Source organism: Tursiops truncatus, chromosome 15 (assembly GCF_011762595.2).
Source record: "Tursiops truncatus isolate mTurTru1 chromosome 15, mTurTru1.mat.Y, whole genome shotgun sequence".
NCBI classification, from domain to species: domain Eukaryota; kingdom Metazoa; phylum Chordata; class Mammalia; order Artiodactyla; family Delphinidae; genus Tursiops; species Tursiops truncatus.
Window position 1 is genome coordinate 12,849,719 of NC_047048.1, and position 21,568 is coordinate 12,871,286.

The 21,568-nt window shown below is 46.8% G+C and overlaps 1 protein-coding gene and 1 long non-coding RNA gene across 10 annotated transcripts in view; one reads left to right on the top strand and one right to left on the bottom strand.

The window, feature by feature from the left end:
- Positions 1–21,568, top strand: part of AUTS2 (activator of transcription and developmental regulator AUTS2) — a 1,117,278-nt gene that overhangs the window by 1,089,454 nt on the left and 6,256 nt on the right. For 3 of the 9 annotated variants that reach the window (XM_033839891.2, XM_073792032.1, XM_033839893.2), the window contains 10 exons: positions 728–981; positions 2,059–2,300; positions 3,949–3,993; positions 7,048–7,143; positions 9,310–9,381; positions 10,640–10,669; positions 12,688–12,759; positions 16,000–16,141; positions 19,696–19,773; positions 20,724–20,807. In XM_033839891.2, coding sequence (XP_033695782.1) covers positions 728–981; positions 2,059–2,300; positions 3,949–3,993; positions 7,048–7,143; positions 9,310–9,381; positions 10,640–10,669; positions 12,688–12,759; positions 16,000–16,141; positions 19,696–19,773; positions 20,724–20,807 — 1,115 coding nt within the window. The remainder of the gene's footprint in view (positions 1–727; positions 982–2,058; positions 2,301–3,948; positions 3,994–7,047; positions 7,144–9,309; positions 9,382–10,639; positions 10,670–12,687; positions 12,760–15,999; positions 16,142–19,695; positions 19,774–20,723; positions 20,808–21,568) is intronic. The other 6 variants (XM_033839892.2, XM_073792031.1, XM_073792029.1 and 3 more) reach the window with 6 other exon arrangements.
- On the bottom strand, positions 7,137–20,729 carry LOC109547715 (uncharacterized). Its single transcript, XR_002173651.3, has 3 exons — positions 19,889–20,729; positions 9,052–9,184; positions 7,137–7,381 (listed from the first exon to the last, which is right to left on the bottom strand). It is a non-coding gene; the product is annotated as an uncharacterized lncRNA (long non-coding RNA).

A 21,568-nucleotide genomic window follows, 5' to 3' on the forward strand; every position in this document is an offset into this window, starting at 1 on the left:
TTCCTCCCTGGAGATCCAGGCACTCTTCCGTCTTGTCTTTGCCAGAGTACAAAGGAAAGTTTACAAAGCAGCACAAGGAAACCCGCAAAGAAAAGGGGAACAGGGACCCAGGGCGCAGGCCTCAGTGTTGCCCACCCCGGCTGGTCCCGGGGGTTGTCATTCTAAGCCGCCGCGCTTGGTGACTTTGGTAGTGTTTTCCTTGTGACTGTGACGGGTGACCATGGCGGTCAAGAGCCTTGCTCTCTCCTATCTGCAACAGGGGAAGGAAGCTGCCTTGGCAGGGGCCAGGCCCATCTTCTGCCCCCGAGGCCACGTCTGTGGCCTCCAGACCACAGGGGTGACGGGGCACCTGACCCCCTGGCTCCCCCTTCCCTGTGCTTCTTCACAGAAGAGGGAGCAGCTCACCGCGCTTATTGCTTTCCACTGACGTTGCCCTGTTGCAAGTGTGGCTGGTGCAGGATGGGAGGGGGCAGCTGTCTGGACGTGGCGGCGGCTTGGGGCAACGGCTCCTATTCTGCTGTGTCCGCAGTCGTGGGGGCAGTTTAGAGGAGCTGCGATCTCAGCAGAGGCTCTGCGCGCACAGGGGAGGGTCTGGGAAGAGGAAGGAGCAAGAGAAAAGGTGTTCAATGGCTTTGGGCAGGGACCTAGGGGTTTTTTTAAGAAAATAAATGGCTTACCTCTTTTGTTTTTCATTTCTTTCTTTTTTTTTTTTTTGGTATTCCAACAGCAGTAGCAGGAGCAGCACCCCAGCGAAGACTCAGCCCGGCCCCCCCCACGCCTCCCACCACCCCTCGGCCTCCCCATTCCCCCTGTCACTGCCCAACCACAGCCCCCTGCACAGCTTCACGCCCACCCTCCAGCCCCCCGCACACTCACATCACCCCAATATGTTTGCCCCTCCCACTGCCTTGCCTCCTCCACCACCTCTGACATCAGGGAGTCTGCAGGTGCCCGGACACCCGGCCGGGGGCACTTACTCAGGTAGGATGGACGAGCTGGCCTGGCTTCTTCGTGCTCCCACTGTCCCCTCCAGAGGGCCTCGCCTGCTGTCTGTGTTGTCCCTGACGGCTAGGTGTTATCCACTCACGATTTTCTGCTTCACTGTATGTCTTCTTGTGATCTTCCTCCAGCCCTCTATAGGCTGAGATTCAGCAAAAATACGTACCAACACCCATCCCAACCTGGCATGACAGTGGCCTGGAATCGGACACTGCCAGAGAGACTTTTCTGACCAGGGTCATCCTCTGAGCAGTAAAGCACAGGTTGTCTGGGCCCTGTCACCTGGGCTCCCAATAGCTTGACAGAAAAGCTCTACACATCCCGTGTCTGTTTCAGGCCAGGATCTTAAGTCACATCCTTGTTAGCTGACTAAGGCCTTCTACCGTGGGTGGGAAAGAAGATGTACTTTTTGTGAGCATATGTCCCAGCTTTTTAAGGACACACCTAGTGTTGGATATTGGGTCCTTTTCTCCTCACCTGTATTAATCAGGCCAAGTGGCACAACTTTGGGTTCGTCGTGGCCATGTTCTACCACCGATACAGAGAGCCGTGAAGCAGAGGTTTATGTTGGAAGAGGGCATGAGGGGCCTGTCATGGCATGTTGCTGTGTCGACAGCTCACTTTTAGTAGTCAGCCAGTCACTGCTCTTAAGCACTTCAATAGGTTCATTTCTTTAACCCTTGAAACGAATCCATAGCACAGGCAATGTTATTGTTCCCGTATGATAGACGAGGAAACCGCGACACAGATGGCCGATTTCCCACACCCAGGGTCACTCAGCCGGCAGTAAAACAGCTGAAACTTGACCTCTGGCCGTTCGGCCTGGACTCTGTCCGTGCACCCCACTGATGGGCCGCCTGTCCCTGAAAGCTGAGACAGAGAACAGAGTGTGTGACTGGGCCTTACCACCCATTGCCTGGTCGGCTGTCCCTTTCCACTGAGGGCCCGGCCGCACCCCGGGCCCATAGCCCTCCGTAGTGAGCTACTTGGATGTCCTGTTCTGAAAGAAATTACCGTCCCAAGGAAAGGTGTCACCCTGTCCGTGTTCTTCTCTTCCAGAGCAAGACATCTTGCGACAGGAACTGAACACACGTTTCTTGGCCTCCCAGAGCGCTGACCGCGGGGCCTCCCTGGGCCCCCCACCCTACCTGCGGACCGAGTTCCACCAGCACCAGCACCAGCACCAGCACACGCACCAGCACACGCACCAGCACACGTTCACGCCCTTCCCCCACGCCCTGCCGCCCGCCGCCATCATGCCGACGCCAGCACCGCCCATGGTGCGTACCCCAGGCCGAAATGTGAGGATAAGTAGAGCGCGACTCTCTTCTTACGCAGCACGGTGGGGTCGGACCAGGCCGTCTGGGCACAGGAGATGGGCTGGGGAGCAACAGCTGTTTGGGGGACTCCCTTGACCTTGCTCAGCTCTGCTGGAGAGAAGGGGATGTGCCCAGCTCCAGGCAGCACTGACCCAGGGCCTGAAGTAGGAACTCTTTGCTAGACGGTGATTCCTAGCACTGTGGGTGGAATTTATTCTAGATGCCCTCAAAACGGTCACATCCAGTGTCGGTAGTTAACTTCTTAAGGGCGCTTTTGTTTTCTTGAGCATCTTGGGGAGTTGCCACCAGATATAAAAATGTCAGTGTTCGGCGCTAGCAAATAAATGCTCACGGGATCCCGGGAAGTCCGGAAGGGCCGAGGAGGGAGAGAGCCATCAGGAGACTTGGATGGCCCTGGGTACCCCTCCCCCAATACCCGCTCTTTCGGAAGGTTTTTTAAACCGGCTTTGACGGAGGTGTTGTATTTCCCGTATTTCATAAGACAGCGCCCCCAGTCTGCTATTGTGCTCTGCCAGCAAGTGGTCAGGGAGCGATGAGCCCTGCAGGGTCCGAATTCAGCCTTGTGGTAAGAGGGACCACTGGCAGTGACACGATCTAGGCCTTGCCTGGGGACTAGCGCATGCCGGGAGGACCAGTTAGGGTTTTTTAACTTAGGAGCTGTAAGGAATAGTAGGATACTAACTATTTTGAGATAGATGCCTGTCCATAACAGTGACTATTAGAGCGTTTTACTTATTTAATTTTTAATATTTCAGGAAATACTTGATTTTAAGGCAATTAATATAGGCATTGTGAGGATAGATTTGAATTCCGTGATTCACCAAACTTTGCATCCTCTCCTCCCTCCCTCTCCCCCATTTTGTTCAACTTAATTTTTTTAAATATATATTTCAAAGTTTATTTTATAAACTTTATTTAGGAGAATATTAGAGGTAAGGCCTTGGGACCAAAAATTTTTTCCTGTGATAAATCCTGTATCTGTTTTCTGGATGAACCATACTTCTCAACAGTTATTTAGGGAAGGAGCTTATACCAGTCTGAGTGAGCTGTTTCACAAAATGAGTTAAATCTAACTGAGGGGAGCTACAGCCCAGGATGATGACATTACTTAGAAGAAATAATGGTATTTTCTCTTTTCTGCTCAAAAGAAAGGTTCTAAGACCTAGCCCAAATTGCCTTGTATTTGGGGGTAATACATTTCAGAAAACAGCTGAATGTACAGTTCTGCCAAAGTGAAGATGAAAACGGAGGGAATTCTCTGGATAAATCAGATGCAACGCTCACTTCTCTCTGATTTATCTGAACAATTGCCTCTTCTCTCCAGTTCAGGTGTTTGGTGCGCGCCAGTCTCCAAATATAGCCTAGAAAGCAAGCCGCTCTTGTGTGGCCACAACCTAAATGCACTGAATGGGTTTTCGCTTTGATTTTGCGTTCCTGTTGATTTCTCGTCAGAGTGACTCGAGCTCAGAACGGTTTCATATACAGTGAGGTTACAGAGGCTGATGACAGCCTAATGGCAGAGAAGCTTGCTTCGGGCTGCCTCCACTGAAGCAGTGAACAGAAATGTAGATTCTTTAAGTAACTAGCTTTTGCTTTGATCCCTTTACAGTTTGACAAATACCCAACAAAAGTTGACCCATTCTACCGGCACAGTGTGAGTCTTGTTACCATGCTACCCATTTAATGTAACTGCTTTTCCATTTTTGTGCTCTCACCACAGATCAGTAAATGACTAGCAGCCTTCCTTAATCATCTTTGCGAGAATTCCCATTGCTCCTCGTCACTTTGGATGCTTGCTTTTTGTGACGTTTGCTTTTGGTAAAGATGCAGTATCATCTTCTGAATCAAAAGGTCATAAGCACTCCTAACACTTTAAAGCGAAGGTGGACTTCACTGGCAGCCAGGCCTCTGTCCTGCAAAGTGGGGCGCCCGCAGTTAAACCCTTAGAGTTTCAGGAGAGTCTGAAATCAGATTGCAGTCTTCGGTCGAAATGTCCTTAACACAGAATTCCTGGAATTCATCTTCGATTATTTCCTCCAAGGAAAGTACCATATCTTTTTGACTCATGACTTCAAACAGCAAATTTTCATTTCTTCTAGACCGACTGTTGATCCCTCTTACACACAGCTGGTATTGTTCTCCTGAGCTCGTTAAAACTGCGACTAAAAATATTATTTAAACAAAAGAAGATCTCAAAACTGAAATGCATGATTTTTTTTCTCTCTAAACTCTTCTTTATTTAAAAAAAAACAAAACTTTTTTTTTTAATTGTTTCATGCAATTTTAAGAGTATGTTCTGGAACTTCAATTGGCAACAACCTAAGTTATATGTTCAGTTAATTACAAGACGTGGGCTTCTTTTATAACAAAAACCTTGAATATCTTACCATGATATTTTGATTATGGAGTGTATACTGCATCATTTTTACCTGAAATTTTGCAAGTTTTCTTTGCTCAGTGGTTTATTTATATTTTTTAAATGAAACCAGAAAGAAGGAAGTTTAATAACTGCTTGTAGCCATGTTGATTCACCGTATTAAACTCTTCTTGCTTTGAGTTTTGGATAGTGTTACCTTACTGTTCAAACAGAAATGCTACTTAATAGATCAGCCAAGCCTGTGAACTCATTCATGCTTTGAACTAGATAATTAGACCCTGTGTTAGTCCTAAGCTGAGAAGTGAGCTGAGAAGTCAGGACTAGACAATATTAGAAATCAATTGAGAATTACTTACGGAGAGACACTCAGAAATGGCTTGAGGAGAGCCTCTTCAGAAAGGGATGAGGAAGGTGTACCTGAGCACCTGGGCCCCCCAAGTTCTTCAGCACTGTTCTGCTCAGGACTGTGACACGAAAGCATTTTTCAGATGGACATGCACAATGCAGTAGAGCTGTGGGTTTTCTCTTTGCATGGGTTTCATGAATGGTACCACCCTTAATAATCACCAGATTTCTGCCCTTTGTCTATACTTGCCAAGTTCAGTTAAGGACCAGCTAACAAAATCATTCTCAGAGAAAGTTTAGCTGCTCTGCTGGCAGCTCAGTTTACTTCCTAGGACCTCATGCAGTGTCTTTTCATATACATATTCCACAGAGAATCCTAGATTTAAGATGAGGAATAAGTCTGCAAGCCTGAATTTTTGGAAGGTTCATGTTTTATTACTTAGGTAATTCAGATTTTTAGTCAGGAGATGGAGTAGTCAGCTATATTCGAAGAGGCTCAGTAATGGACTAGAGCAAAATGAAAATGGTGAGAACACCCAATTTTTTAATTGAAAACATTAAAGGAAAAAATACCCACCTGGAGGCAGAGTAATAGGAATTTGAGTGCATTTTAGTGTGATGTATTTAATTACTCTGCTTCATACAGTGTACTGGGGGAGAGTTATTTCATATTATTAGTTATAGTGGATAATATATAAAGTACTTAGTCTCCCCTGCTTTGGGGATTGGGATGTTATAAGGGGAATTAAGATACAATGCACTCAAGTATCTAAAACACAATTTTAGACTTAAAATTAGTTTAAATGAGGGCGCTTGGTTTGCAGTCACTGTTTAAGTGGATTTAGTTCAATATCAATTAGTCTGAAAAACTTTGCTGCATCATTGAATGGGAGCAAAATGAAATAAAGACCAACGGAAAAAGTATGTGCTCTGAAAACAGGATTGTGAATTGTGGATTTCAGCCGTTACCTAGAAATAGCTCACATAAATGCATTATTAGGAAAAGCTTGAATTATTATTGTATTTTTGACATATTGTGCAACCATAAGGGTGGGACATTACTAAAACATCTATATGGTGGTTTTTTCAAAGTAAATGGAACCAGAGTGATAAAATCTCAGAAACTGTAAATTTTTAAGAGGAGGAAAAGATGTGTCTGCATCGTCTTCAGTACTGCTGTATATTTCTCTCCTCCATTGTGTCCTCTGTAAACTGTCAATTCAAGAAAATTCGCATTGTTAATTCAGAATCATTCTTCTCCCTCCCCACTAAGTGGTCAGACTGACATGTCAAGGGACTGGCTTGAATAGCCTTCAGTGAGCTTATCCATCTTATAGAAAAATGGGTGGCTCTGTGGAAAGTATACTCTGAGTCATTTTATTTTCCCCTTCCACAAATATTTGTCATCATTTTAGACAATTAAGTTGTCCTCTGGAACTGCCACTTACCAGAACAACCTAATGAAGCAAGGATTGTGAATATTTTCTCATTTCCTCAAAACTATTAAAAGTCTAAAAGTACTAATTGAGTTTTAATGGTTTAAAATCCTGGAATCCATAAAGACTTGCTTCTTTTTTCTTCCTTTTTTTTTTTTTCTTTTTCTTTTTCTAATTAACTTGTCATTTTCTGGGCATCTTGTTTGGCTCAGCACCCCCTCCTGTTTTTGATATGCATTAAAATCTCCAACCCTTTAGGACTTCTATCCGATTTAACAATTAATAATTAGAAAAGCTCCCTTTCTAATGATGTCCTCATCTGGGACATCATTTGTTGGCTGATTGATTCTGAACTACTTTTAACTTTTCAAGTTAAGTATTCATGGCACATCTGGTGTGATCATTTCATTGTGGCTTCTTGACTAATAGCATCAAACTGAGATTACTTGGCTTGCTAATGTTGATGTCTTTCTGTGGGAAGGGAATTGGAACATATCATTTGCCTCCTACTAAAATCTTGTCTTCCCCCCTTCTCCATCTTTGGCCACAGCTCTTCCATTCTTACCCTCCTGCTGTATCGGGCATCCCCCCTATGATTCCGCCCACTGGCCCTTTTGGTTCACTGCAAGGAGCATTTCAGCCGAAGGTAAGAAACTACATCGAAAACACACCTGCGTACTTGTAAGTGGAGCCTGGGGCTGGGGCTAGGCAGGTAGCTTCCCGTCCTCTTACCTGCCAGGGACTCATTTTTCCATCCAAATTGACCATCAGTATTAGAGTGTGAATATTTTCTCCTAGTCCATTTAGGTTTAAAACTCAGCCAGAATTTAATTTTTAACCTGTGCTACCCATGTCGTCTCAGTTGAACTAGGATTTCTTGTGCTCTGTAAAATATACAGGGAAAAAAAAATATATATGTATACATATATATATATATATATATTTCCCCCCCAACCCCCACCCTACCAAGATTGTGGACATAAGCTTCTGGTCAGGAATTGTATGGAATGTCGGATAAGCCTCCCACCCCGCTGTCAGGGTCACACTTCCCAAGGTCAAGACTACCATCCTCCTGTGAGATGAAGTAGCCTTTCACCCTTTATGATAACTGAATTCTTTTCTACCTAGCCAGAGATACGCTCCTCCACTTGGGCTAGAGTTATCTCCGAGGGCCAAAATTAAGGCGTTAACTCTCAGAACACTCTACCTTTTTGTGACTTTACATCTACCACGGCCGATACTTGATTCTCACGCCAAAAAAGCGAAATGTATTTCTCATGTTAGCAACCATTCTCAGATTGTGAAGTAGGAAATTGCGCTGTGTGATTTTGGTTTTCTTTTATTCCCGTCTCATTTCAAAGCTAAAACACAAATTTTGGGCCAGAGTCTCCCAGGATGAGCACATGATATACTAACAAAGGCATGCTGCCCTAAAATTAGAAAAGAGGAAAAAATTAAGCATTGGGGGTGGGATGGCCACACCTTAGAAATCACAGGGACCTGCATGGAATCGCAGCTCCTGTGCCCAGTTAGACCTCCTCAGGCCTTGAGGATGGCCGGTCTCAACACCTCCTATCTGGGGATAAAAGGATGGTGGTTTTTAAACTCCTTCTGCCATCAGCTCTTTACTACCCTCTCAGACCCTGGTCTGTCCCCTCTAGGTTGCAGGAAATCTCTGGTGCATCCCCAACCAGACTGGTAGGTCACTTAATAAATTAGTCTATTTCCCTCACTCACGATTATCCAATCACACAGAAAACTACATCTGGGCAAGGAAGTGTCTCTCCTGGTGTTGAAATAGGCCTTTCCAGGCTATCTCACTGATTGAATATGTAGATTGCAGTTCATTAGCGGAGTTCTTCATATGTATGCAAATCAGGCTGTTAACAACTCCAGCTTAATTGTTAGCTGTACAGCAGCTGATTGCTTTTCTTTCTTCCATTCTTTCTTTTCCCCCCTGCCCCCTTCTCCTTGTAGGCGAGCTTGGTGCCTAGACTCAGCAGGCTCTTTTTTCCACACGAGTCAACTTCCTGGTGTGAAGGGATTCATAGAAGTTGTGGTTTCTTAAATCAAATACCTAGTGAAAAATATTCTAAATCCTCTACCCACTAGAAAGTAGTGCCTTGTGCCTCCAGTGGGCTTTTCGTTGTTGTTGTTAATTCAAAGGACAAAAGCCTACAGATAAGGTTGTTATCATTAATGATATTTAAGAATGGCGTTGGGAATGGGAAGGATGGCGCAGAATTACTTTAGAAATCACTTAACAGTAGGTCTGTGTGGTCCCCAAGTTAGGTTCTCTTGTCCCATTCCCACCACTGCTAATGAGTAATTACTGAGTGTAATTCCTTGTTACCGTCTGCCAGTTAAAATTGAGAGTTAGCTTAATGTCTGTAAAACACGTTCAGTTATTCTGATGGGAAGCACCTGATAGAGCAGATTATAATGTTCACTTAAGCATTTCTTGGAAGGTTTGGTGATAAAGCAAAAAACCCACAATGACAGGGCTGTCAGGAACTCAGTAGAAGATGGATTTCAGGGGCAGGCTTGTACGTACGTCTCGCCTCTCTCTGCCTGGAGATGCCATTGCTGGAGAGGACAGGGTCTGGTCAGGGTCCCCTGGGGAAACAGGGAGCGGGGTCCTCACGAAGAGCATATGTGGTCACGGAGGAAAATGGATCCGTTACCTCCTGTATTCCAGAAAGAACCAAACAAAAAAGGGACGTTTGAACTCTGTCATTTAGAACGAAAGGAAGACCTTGCTTTCGTGTCCCGTGTTATATGCTTCCTAAGCTGTGGTCTAATTAATTTGTAGACGTCCAACCCGATCGATGTTGCTGCCCGACCTGGGACGGTCCCACATACTCTTCTCCAGAAGGACCCGAGGGTAAGTGCAAGGTCAGGCTGGGTCTCAGGTAACACAGAAGATGGCATCTCCCCAGGACAGCCAGCCCAGGCCTCACACCTTCCTCAGCCCAGCCGAACAGCTGCTGCCTTAGCTCTTCCTTCTAGTTTGTGGGAGATGCTAGTTACTCTTAGAAAACAGAATCTCCCTTGCGGCCGCATGACACCAGGGCAATGACTTACCACGGGACAGAGGGAGAGCTTATGGTCTAAGCCCAGGAGTCCGACACTCTGAGCTTGCGTAGTTTCCACTCAACCAGCCTTCTCTGTCTCCATCTCCTGAAATTTCTCTCACATGCCAAAGAAACAGCTGTAAAATGTTTTGAATGGAAAGGCGCTACGCGCTTTTCTTCCTGGAGCTCATTGTACCACACAGCTCTTCCGGCCACTCTACTTGTAATGTGGTATGGACCCTTTTGTCCATACCACATGGACAAAAGGGTCCATACCACATTACATTACATTACATTATCTGGAGCTAAATAAAATATCCATTATAATTTGGTTGTGTTATTTATTCATAACGCAGACCAACTCTCAAAAAGAATCTGAAGTTACACAGTAGATATAATCTTGTCTCATTGATTGTTATTCATCTTCATAGTAAATGGGGGAAAAAATGATTACCTTTTACAATATTGTCTTTTTCCCTGGATAACGGCAGTCGGAAATTGATAACCAGATTAGGTAGATGTGTCAAATGACTCAACTGTGTAAGTATTTCTATGGTGTTTAGTGAACTTCTTTAAAACGTCTTATACCTCTAAGTGATGCACAGTCATCAGAGTAAGGATAATTACTAAAGATAGCCTATTTCTACTGTGTGTCTGGAAAGGACACTTCTCCTTAATTATCATTAGTATCCAGTCTTTCAAGTCCATGGTCTGAAGGCCCTTCTCCCTTAGACCCATGCAGTGAGGTTTGGAAGGGCTGCTCTAAGACAGTGAAACTCCTGAGATGTGTAATGGGAGCAAATTGTGTTGCCAGAGGGCAAATCACTATTGATTAAACCTGTCCGGGGGCTTGTCAGCGTAGATGTACCAAGGCTTGTGAGGTGGGGGAGGGGCGCTTGGCACTTTTGATAGTGTGAAAATGGGTTAATTATTCTCTAAAAGGGCTTCATTTAAAAGTAAAATTCTAACATTTTAATTTCCCCTCCTAATGAAGCACTACAAATTTGTTAATTAGAGCAATTGTTTGAGTGACAGGCATGTAACCAAGTTGTCATTTTCTCTTCACAGTTGACAGATCCTTTCAGACCTATGTTAAGGGTAAGCAAGCTTCTTCTAGAACTGTTTTGCAACCTCTGTTTGACTCCCGGAGGGTTAAAAATACAATTACAAGGAAACAAGCCACAGAAACACTGGAGTAAAATGTTGGAACGACAGTGGTCAGGTTTTTCAGAGAGTGCGATTGAAAACGGCCTAAGTGGTTTTGCTTTGAGCATTGGAGGATGCCAGGCCATGGAGATAAAGCGAACAGATAAAATTCAACTGAGTCAGATTCTCTTGTTAGTTCTGGCAAAAGGTTTGACTTGTGGAAAACTTAAGGGAAAGACTTAGGCTGAAATTAGGATTCCACGGAGCTCTACCGTTTCTCTTGCACCTAGAAAATACATATCCGGCTCTATTTATTTTGGCTGGTGGCTGCCTCTTTCTGCACTAAGTGATGTTGACTTGTCACAGCCATTCGACCTTTTCCTCTGGTGCAGAAAAGAGCTACTAGAAGGGGCTTCCCTGGTGGCGCAGTGGTTGAGAATCCGCCTGCCAATGCAGGCGACATGGGTTCAGGCCCTGGTCCGGGAAGATCCCATATGCCGCGGAGCAACTAAGCCCGTGTGCCACAGCTACTGAGCCTGCTCTCTAGAGACCGTGAGCCACAACTACTGAGCCCACGTGCCACAACTACTGAAGCCTATGCACCACAACAAAGAGTAGCCCCCTCTCACCACAACTAGAGAAAAGCCTGTACACAGCAACAAAGACCCAATGCAGTCAAAAGTAAGTAAATTTATATTTAAAAAAAAAAAAGCTACTAGAAGTATTGGTTTGTCTTGAGAGGTCTGGGGCATGGCCAGCAAATGTCCTCTGAATAAATGCTGACTTCCTTGGTGTATGTGGGGAGCGGTGAGGGGAGGGGATGATGGATGGTTGGATGGAAGATGGATGGATAGTATATTTCTCTACTTAAACCCTTTCTGGTGCATATAATCAGATAGTTCAGTTTCTCCAAAGGGGGAGAAAGGAGGATGGTGTCATCACTTAGGCGATTTCAAATGACCCATAATTTCATTACAAGAGAACTGAACCCAAACTTGGATTTAAGTATATACTTCAGAAGCAGCTCCTTAATAGAGAAACCGGCAGTGTCTGTCCTTTGCCGGTGTAGGAATGGGGCAGTGTTTCTTCTCATCCATCCTGTTGTTATGGAGCTCATGTTCGGAGCTTACGGGTGGATTACATAGCAGGAATACAAGTGAAGTGGCACGACGTGGTCCCTGCCCCCCAGGTAGTGAGACAGAGCTCACAGCTACTCCGCAGCTTAGAAAGCAAAGACGTGAACTAGTTTGAGAGACAGGGGTTGATGCCCTCCCAGAGGGCAGGGCAGGCACTCACTCTGTAGAGGCCTAGAGAGGAGAAAGGAGTGAGTTCTCTTCTCTGTTTCTTTTTTCACTTAGAAATGAACCGTGCCACCCAGCACGAATATGGGCAGTTGACTCTTAGTGAAGCACTTGTGGGAACTGGGCTTCAGTAAAAAATGTGGATTTCTTTGTTCCACTTCGGGGGTTTTAAAAAAAAAAAAAAACCCAGTGTTGGGGGAGGTGACACAGGTGCTGTCCCCTCTCTTGCTTTCAAACTGGTTCACGGACATTCACTAATTAGTTCTTCTGAGCAGCAAGTTCGCATTACGGCCTGGCCGTGCTTGTGCAGTAGGGCTTCACCCCCCCAGGCCTGCCAGCTGGCGCCAGAAAAGAGAGAGACGGGGGGCACAAAGTGGGACTCAGGCTTTGCCACGTTATCCTTGGTAACCAGGGAGGTCCTCCTCGGGGCTGGTTTTCAGAGGAGTAGCTGCCGGCGCGGGCTCCCGTGGCAGGGGAGGTACAGCCCACTGGGGCTCTCTCCGGCCCGGGCACCGGCCTGCTGCTGAGAGGAGGCACTTGGAGGGGACAAAGCATCTCGTTTCGTGGAAAAAGCCTCTGCAGCTAGAATCTGCTGAAAGCTTTGGGGAAGTTGAAGGGGGTTTTCTCGGAAAGTCTTCCTTCTGACCACGTTGCTCTTTCTTGTTCCAGAAACCAGGGAAGTGGTGCGCCATGCATGTGCACATTGCCTGGCAGATCTACCACCACCAACAGAAAGTCAAGGTCAGTCTCGCCTTCCTAGCCTTGGGGAGGGGTGCCCGCCTGCGGGCGTGTGATCTCCCGATTGAGGAGGCATTGAAGCAGATTCTAAAGTCCCGCCGGCAGGCAGGCAGGCAGGGTCAGGTATCTCTTGGAAAAGCTATTTGGCAATCTTGCTGTTAATTAGGGAGATCACCAGCAAATAGCAAAACAGAAGCAAACTGGTAACATCCTGATGTTTTGGGGTTTCTTTTAAATGATTTTGTCATCTTATGGATCCAAAGGGCCTCTATAGATTAAATCCTAAAATAAAGGTTTGGGGAATCTAATTATAGTGACAAGTATTAGTATAGAACATACTTAGTATCTAGGAAGAGCTGTACATGAAAAGTTTTCTTTCTGTAAGAATTGGTACATTCTTCCCCCCCCCCCCAAGCATTTAGAAAAAAATTTTGTTTCCTCTTCCATTATGCTTCATTACAGGGTATTGAATATAGTTCCCTGTGCTATACAGTAGGACCTTGTTATTCTTTCCATTTTATGGCTTTGGAAAAAAAGATCGTTTGTGCCCAATATGTTACTCATTTAGGCCTATATGATGATTCCATTAGCAATTCATATTATTAAAAATTCCTCTTCTAGAAGCGGTATTTGGTTTACAATGACCTATCCCCACTCTCCTTCGTCCTCCCGATGACCAATGCCAGAGGTCAGACTACAGTCAGTGCTTGTCAGAACCGCCGTCTGGCTGGTTACCTTACCTATCCTTGGGAGATTTTTCTTTTTTGTCTGTACTTTCATCATATAGATGAATACATTGCATGTATTACCAGGGCTTTATGATGCAATAGAAAACAGATAAAGAACTTCTGCAGATGACCAGATATGACATCACTGGGACCAAACTAACTGACAAGTCCAGATTTTACGGTCTGAGTAACTATACCAATCAAGTAATTCCAGTACACTTCCGCTGGAATCCATATTTTCATGAACAAGCTTTTAGTCCTGACAGCATTCGGGGGCCATCATCAGAATAGAAAAAGAGGGAGGGAGAGCTAGGCATCCCAGAATTTTTTTTTTTAATGGTTAAACGATTTTTTTAAAAACCTACCTAGTTAGAAATTAAAAAGCCACCCTCAGTGAATGAGGTCACTAAGGTGTCTTGCTTTGGTACCAAATACCTGCTGTTCGTCAGAATATCCCGTCGGTGAGCTTTGCTCACCTTGACGTTAGTGTCAGGCGAGGCTCTATTAGAAACCTCTTGGTTTAGCTTCCTGAGAAAACGCGTGTGCTCTGAAGAGCTCTAACTAGATTCTGATGGTTAGTTCAGTTCGCTTTTGTTCTGGATGATGTGGTTAGCGGAACGCTGGGTAAATCACGTCCTCCTGGTAACTCGTTTGGTTAAAAGCGATGAAGGATGGCGTAGGTGCCACTTTAGCATCTTCCTTTCCACAAGCGTGTCCCCAGTGACTCAGAGGTTCATTATCCCAATTCACTTAGGAAGACCTCTTGCACAGGAGATAGCTGTTCATCTTCCCTTTCCGGCAAGTTCTTTGTAATCCCCAAGCTCCATTTTGCTTCACGGACCTAAGTTGTGGTTAATGGAACTGTGCTGTGTACCGTGCAGCATTAGCAGTAAATAATTCGGCAACCAAATTAAAGGAGGCACTCGAAACGTTTTTATAGATTCATAGTGGACTAGCAGCTTGCTTTGGGCGGTTGGCTATATTACTTGATAGTGGGACTTTCATGAGAGAATTCCCTGTAGATTTGAGCAGAAATTGTATGGTCCCCTTTCTCTGTAATGTTCATTTACTCGTTCTTTTAGCCACTCACCAGATACTTCTTGGGAGAGGCCCCTGCTCGCAGGTTCTTACTGCTGCAGGCTCAGGGCATGCCTCTGTCCCGGTGTCTAGTTGCTCAGAGTTCAGTAGTGAGGATTGGTGTGTGTGGAAAAAATGGTGAACGTGTGATCTGCTTCCTGGGGTGTTGCTGCCAGCCTGAAGGTTTCAGGTGGTTTTCATCCTACCTGGGAAGGACGGGTGAGTGGGATTGCAGGATGGTGTAGGGTTCAGTGCTAGGGGATGGCAAACCCCTCTTGTCTCTGACTCCCGCACAAGTTAGATCACGTGTCTCCTTGTTGGCGTTACTGTGTGACAGGACAAGGATTTACGCGTGGCAGAACGTGAGGGGGTTGGAGGGGGAGTGGGGCCAAACGGACAGAGAACATCCGACGAGACTAAGAGATGGGAAAGGCGAGGTCGGAAACCGAGGAAGGGCCGTGAAGGACTGGGAGGCCGGAGAGCTTGAGAGGAGGGGGCGAGGGGAGGGAGATCCGGAGCCTCGGCCCCAGGCCCAGGTCGAGGGTCGGCGCTTATCGGGGGCGGTGTGAGGCCAATGCCGAGAAGGCTGTTGAGGATTGAGAAGGTGGGGCAGTTTGTAAACCATGCCGTAGGAGAGGCTGCCAGCCTCCAGAGTGAGGCCAGGAGGAGCAACGAGGAGGAAGGTGATGAGCTGGTCCCTACAGCCTCAGAGGAAGCTGAGCTGACAGGTTAGCGCAAGGGTGGATAAACAGATGGCAGCTGATGGCAAGGAATTCACAGCAAGAGACGTTCTGGGAGGTTTACTGGTCTGGCCTGATCTCTTCCTCAGCTAACTGGGAGTAGCAGGCACAGTAAAAAAAAAAGCCCCCATTAGTAAAATTAATATCCCTACTTCGTTTGTGTTTCTTTAAATATATGTAACAACGATCGTTTGAAAATTAGCTTGTAGGCATGCAAATATTTCTTTATAACTTTCAGCTACTAATGTACTGTGATCTATTAGAGCATGGCAAAGAGTCATTAAACAATTAATTTACACAGCAGAGTATTCACGCAGAATCCCTAATGAAATTAGCTTTAAAATACTATCATTTAAAAACTTACTGAAAGGAGCCTTTGTGGCAAATCATAAACGACTTCGGAATGGTGGTGGTTTCAGTAGCTGGGACATGGTTCTGTCCCTCAGACCCCTGTACCCTCAGAGACCGAACCCGAGTTTTGCCCCTTGACATTTCTGCTATGAACGGCGGGCCCCGCTTTTCTGGCATTGGAGGGTGAAATGGTTTGTGGGTTGCTGTGTTCTCACAGCGTTTGTAAACTTGAACCTGACGAGGGTTCAGGGCCCGACTCCCTCGGTCTCAGGCTCCTCCTATTGATGTTTTTCTTCCCTGCTGTTTCTCTTGGGGTGCCATCCTTTCCTCCCCCCTTGCTGCTGTAGAAACAGATGCAGTCAGACCCACACAAGCTGGACTTCGGCCTGAAGCCCGAGTTCCTGAGCCGTCCCCCGGGGCCCAGCCTCTTTGGAGCCATCCACCACCCCCATGACCTGGCACGGCCTTCAACTTTGTTCTCTGCCGCTGGTGAGTTCAGAGGGGCGAGCTGGGACACGTATTCTCAGGTAGCTAGGTAAGTTACATCTATGACTATGACGTACGTCAGTTTGCAAGGCAGTTATCACAGCGCATCTCGGGAGCTGGGCCCTTCTCCATGGCTGCGCCCCCTTCCACGAAAGAAGGGAAGAGACCATCTCTCCGTTCGGGGGCTCATTATTTGCTTCTCTGTTAAACCACTAATTCACAAGCATGTCCAATGCTACTGATCTGCGAGCTCGCAAGGGCTCATCGGCAGGAGACAATGCCAGGAATCGTGTAAGGATGCGGCTGCTCTCACTGTCCCTGCCCACAGAGCACTTGGTGGCCTCACACCATGATGCTCGGTCACGCCGTGCGTGAGGGTCTGAGGATAAAGAAATACAATTAAAGTAGTTGCCGGCGGTGTGGTCTGTGACGGGGAGGGTGAACTGGTTGCTTGCAACGATGCAGGAAATTTAGGGGACAGCGTGTAAGACCCCCAACAGGTCTATTCATTAACCTCTGAGAAGACACACTTCCAGGTGCCTCGTGCATGTGCCGGAGTGGGTCCCTGATCATCACTGCATCAGGTAACCCGCCCAGTCCTGCTCCGGGACCGTACAGACAAAGGCAGTGGCCGTCAGGGGCATTAGGTGGACGAGAGCAGCCCTACCGGCATCAAAGGTTCCTTAACATTCAGTCTTTTCTAAAATCACCTCCAGCATACAGTGCCTGGCACGTGGGCTCCACTGGGTCCAGCTCATGCAGGACAACGCCGAGCTCATTCTGGTGACAGGCGCCGTGACTTCCTACCCACTGTGCGCCGTAGAATTTATTCTTCTGGACATAAGTGTTCAAGGGGGTCCCTGTTTCTAGTCCGCCTGCCACCTTCCCAGGCTTTTATTCAAGACTCGTTTTTGGTGGACCTGAGGCTCGTCCATTCGGGAAGCGAGGACCACCCGCACTGCAAGCAATCACCATTCTAATGGGCCTTGTCGCCAGAGTAAGGGCGAGGGGCGCTGTCTTGAGGGTAGATGATGGAATTTGCTAAGGTCTCAGTTCCATCTAGGGATGTGTTTGAAGTCTTTGTTACCATGGCACCTAGGCTCTCAGACAGGGCTACATGAAGAGCAATTTTTGGAGAGAAATAGATTTCTCCCTGGCTTCCATCTGAGCCAAGCAGATGAACTGGCTTCTTTTGCTTCAATAATTCCTGAACTGTGAGGCACCCCTGGGGGCCCTGCGCCGAGCGAAGCTGCGATCCTCGTCGAAGCGTTCATTAGCTTGTACTACACGGTGTGCAGCCACGTTTTTACTGAGCTGGCAACACTGTTCACACCTGATGAATGTGCTGGGCTGTATTTGCCCTGTGGAGGTGGTGTCATTTTTGCACTTTCTGCGTGGAGAAGAAGTCACCCTATAGGGCTGAACAGATAACTCCTCAGGTGCCTTCCGATGCTGTGGCTCTGACGGATGTTCTCCTATGCTGTGTGGCTTCCTCCACACCCCAGGCCCACAGGGCCCTTCCAGGCTGGGGAATAAAAAACCCCAAACAAACATAAATTAATAGGGCGTTGAAGGGACAACCCTCCTCCACTTAATTTATGTTCCCGAAGGAATCTGTATTTGTTTCTACGAACTCAGTCAAAATGCAAGGGATTCTTGGAATAGTTTTAATTATTGGTAAATCCATTCAGTCCCTGTTTGTTTGTTTATACTTCTATTCTGGAAGGTAGTCTTTTCTAGTAGTCTCTTCTAGTGTAAGCAATATCAGCTTTTTCCCCAAATGGTGAAACTTTTAACTGGTAAGTATAATTTACGCATACTTGTTAAATTCAACCGCTTCCATCTTGCTGTTGGGCACTAGCGCCTGAAATAACGAAGGGGACGTCTTTAGATGACCTTGGCCAATCTCTTGGCTAGAGCCCGGAGAACCTGCCTTCTCAGCTGTCAGCTGCACGTCAGCAAGCCAGGCGGATGCTCTAAGTTTTTGGAAAGAGTGTCCTTCCCTAATTCACAGGTGCACACTCGCTGTCTCTCTTCCTTCAAGAAAAGCATTTGAGGCATCCTAAGGAAATACATACTGCTCACGGCCGAAGTAGAGGAAGAAATGTGGATAAAGGGGAAAACCTAAGGAAAGACGAGCACTAAGGTAGACCGGAGTTCCCTGGCGGGCAAGGTGAAGACCAACAGAGGCGATTGAGGATTATCAATCAGTGTCCAGAAGCAAGTGAATAAACTAGCTTTTCCCGGCACTGAAGATACGGAGGACTTCATTTCCCACAACCTGATGTAACTCACAGTGAGCTTCATAGGGTCGGGCTTTATAATCTCCTTCAATGTGGGTCCGTGACAGCTAACACATCCTCAGGAAAAGAGATTCCGCAAAGGCCCAAGCGGTGCAGCCCAGAGACACAGCTTCGTGACGGCCGCTCCTGCACCCGGATTAGACAGACAGTGTTTCTCAGGGTGAAAGAGATGTCTCTGAAGAAAGTAGCCCATGGCCAGATGTTGCCCTTTTAGAGGCTGAGAGAACATAGTCACAGCTCCTACTCCTTCAGTAAAAGAACCTTGCTTCACGTTTTTTACCCAGCATTTCTCCAAGCTTACTTGGTTACAGAACACCCTGCCCCACTGGCATTGTTTTTCCATGTTTCCAGTGCTGTGTGTCAGCCCTGAGAGAACCATAATTCAAAAAGAGTCATGTGCCACAGTGTTCACTGCAGCATTGCAGCACTAGTTACAGTAGCCAGGACCTGGAAGCAACCTAAGTGTCCATCGACAGATGAACGGATAAAGAAGATGTGGCACATATATGCACTGGAATATTACTCAGCCATAAAAAGAAACGAAATTGAGTTATTTGTAGGGAGGTGGGTGGACCTAGAGCCTGTCATACAGAGTGAAGTAAGTCAGAAAGAGAAAAACAAATACCATATGCTAACACATATATATGGAATCTAAAAAAATCGTTCTGAAGACCCTAGGGGCAGGACAGGAATAAAGACGCAGACATAGAGAATGGACTTGAGGACACGGGGAGGGGGAAGGGTAAGCAAGCTGGGACTAAGTGAGAGAGTGGCATGGACATATATACACGACCAAATGTAAAATAGATAACTAGTGGGAAGCAGCCGCATAGCACAGGGAGATCAGCTCAGTGCTTTGTGACCACCTAGAGGGGTGGGATAGGGAGGGTGGGAGGGAGACGCAAGAGGGAGGAGACGTGGAGATATATGTATACGTATAGCTGATTCACTTTGTTACCCAGCAGAAACTAACACCATTGTAAAGCAATTATACTCCAATAAAGATGTTAAAAAAAAAAAAGTAGTACCTCTCTTTGGTGGTGGCCAGCCCAGCCAGGAAAGAGGAAAGGGGGTGATTTATTTTCTGCCTCCTGATAAGCACGTTTCTCTTTCCCCGGGTGTTGCCTGGACGGACGTCAGCTATGTTCTTTCTTTAACGTGCTCTCTCTTGGGGTCCTTTGGTGACCGGGAGCCAGTGGCATTGTCGAAGTTGCCTTCCTGTGAAATCTAACTCCATTATGTTTGACTTAACAGGTGCTGCACACCCAACCGGGACCCCTTTTGGGCCACCGCCTCATCATAGCAACTTCCTTAACCCTGCTGCTCACCTTGGTGAGTTGCCCACCAGCGACGGGCAGCAACGTGTGTGTCTCAGAAAAACCTTTGTTCACTGCGCTCCTGCTACACTTCCTGCTAAGTGGGCCATAGTCCCAGATAAGTCACTTACTGCTTTAGGTGGTGGTGATCCTGTAGAACTCTGAATCCCCGCCGTCCATCTCCAGGATTTCAGCACCTCTCATACCGTGTTCTTCAAGTAGTAGATCTGTGCGCAGTAGTGGTTGCGTGTAGACTTGCTGAGCGGGTGCGGTGGGTGAAAGCCATGCCGTGGAACCCCAGGGCGTCCACGTTTACAGCAGCCTGTCCCTGCCCCTTGGAGAAGATGGTGAGCTCTTGCCCACATAAAGGCACCCATGGAGCTGGAAAGAAGGACACGATGTTATGAAGAGACAGCATCCATGACTTTTTAATCACTTCACATTTCACAACCCTATTATATCTCTTCCTAGTAAAGGTGCTTTACTTGTGGCCTTTATTTGATGTTTTCTGCACGTGCACAAGCAGATGCAGGCAGGGGTATGCCCCAGCGACAGGGTATAGGATACGTGTGCCCTCAGGACTTCATTAAGAGCTTGACTTTAAGCTGCCATCTTACTTCTGGTCTATGAGAGCCTACACGGCACATTCTGGGAAGAGGGGAGACAGGCAGGGAGGCATCTGAGCGCACTGTGGCTTGGGCAGTGTTCCCCACCCAGCAAGAGAGAAATGGGGCAAAATGCATAGTTCTGGAAAATAGCTTTCATAAATATTTTGCTAACCCCATGCCCAAATGCAAAAGGATGAAAACCCTTTGCATAATCTGGCGGGAGAAGTGGGACAGGTCAGGTCTGAGTATAAATGGGGCAAGGACCCCCCCCACCGCCTTCCCAGCTCCCGGGAAGCTCTTGTCTTCCTCACTCAGTGGAGTCCTGCAACCATGTCTTTCTTCCCAATCTTGTCTGCAGAGCCTTTTAATCGGCCGTCTACGTTCACCGGCCTGGCAGCAGTTGGGGGCAATGCCTTCGGGGGACTTGGAAATCCTTCAGTTAGTGAGTACCCTCTGACTTTTTAAAATCTGCCTTAAATTATTTATCTACTCTGATCTGTCTGTGGCTCAAGACCTTTCTAGGTAAAAGGGAACCGCGCTCTTGGGAAACAAACTTAGGTGATATCATTGCAAAAGCAGGCCTCATCAGTGGAGTTAGGTCTAAACCAACGTTTTAAGGCTAGCCCGCAGTTGATATATGTTCCTGAGGGTCAGGAAAGGTACTGTAGTCAGTTGAACTCCAGAGAGTTTGCTGAAGTTCACAGTTTCATCCATATTCCATCTCTACTATCCCACATTTTAGCCACAGCTCCCATTAGACGTGAAGACAACTTTTAAATTTCATCTTGCTTTAGCGGGAGTGAGAAAACGCACTGAAGAACAGGAAGGCAGTGCAGGCTCAGGACCGTCAGGAGAGGGCCACACTTGGGGCTGCATAATCCAGGAAGAAAGACTGTGCAGTTTTCCACTGCTCAGTCTGTCTAAAGGAGGAAGGGCTCCTGTTCTAAACATGCTTTAGCCACTGAATATCAGCTCGTTTTCTTTCGTGCCTTCCATACGTCATGGCCTCCGGCTACAGGAGGCTTACAGTGCAGCTTGAAGCAGCCGTCACGGTTCCATATAGCGTGGAGACCATATGTGTCTGGATCAGGACCCTGTCTGGTCTCTGCTGACTCTAGTTCTGGTCGCTAAGGTTGTGGACGGGGGCAGCAGTCATACTAGCAGGGTCGTGGTGGGCAGAGGATAACCATGAATTCTGCTCTG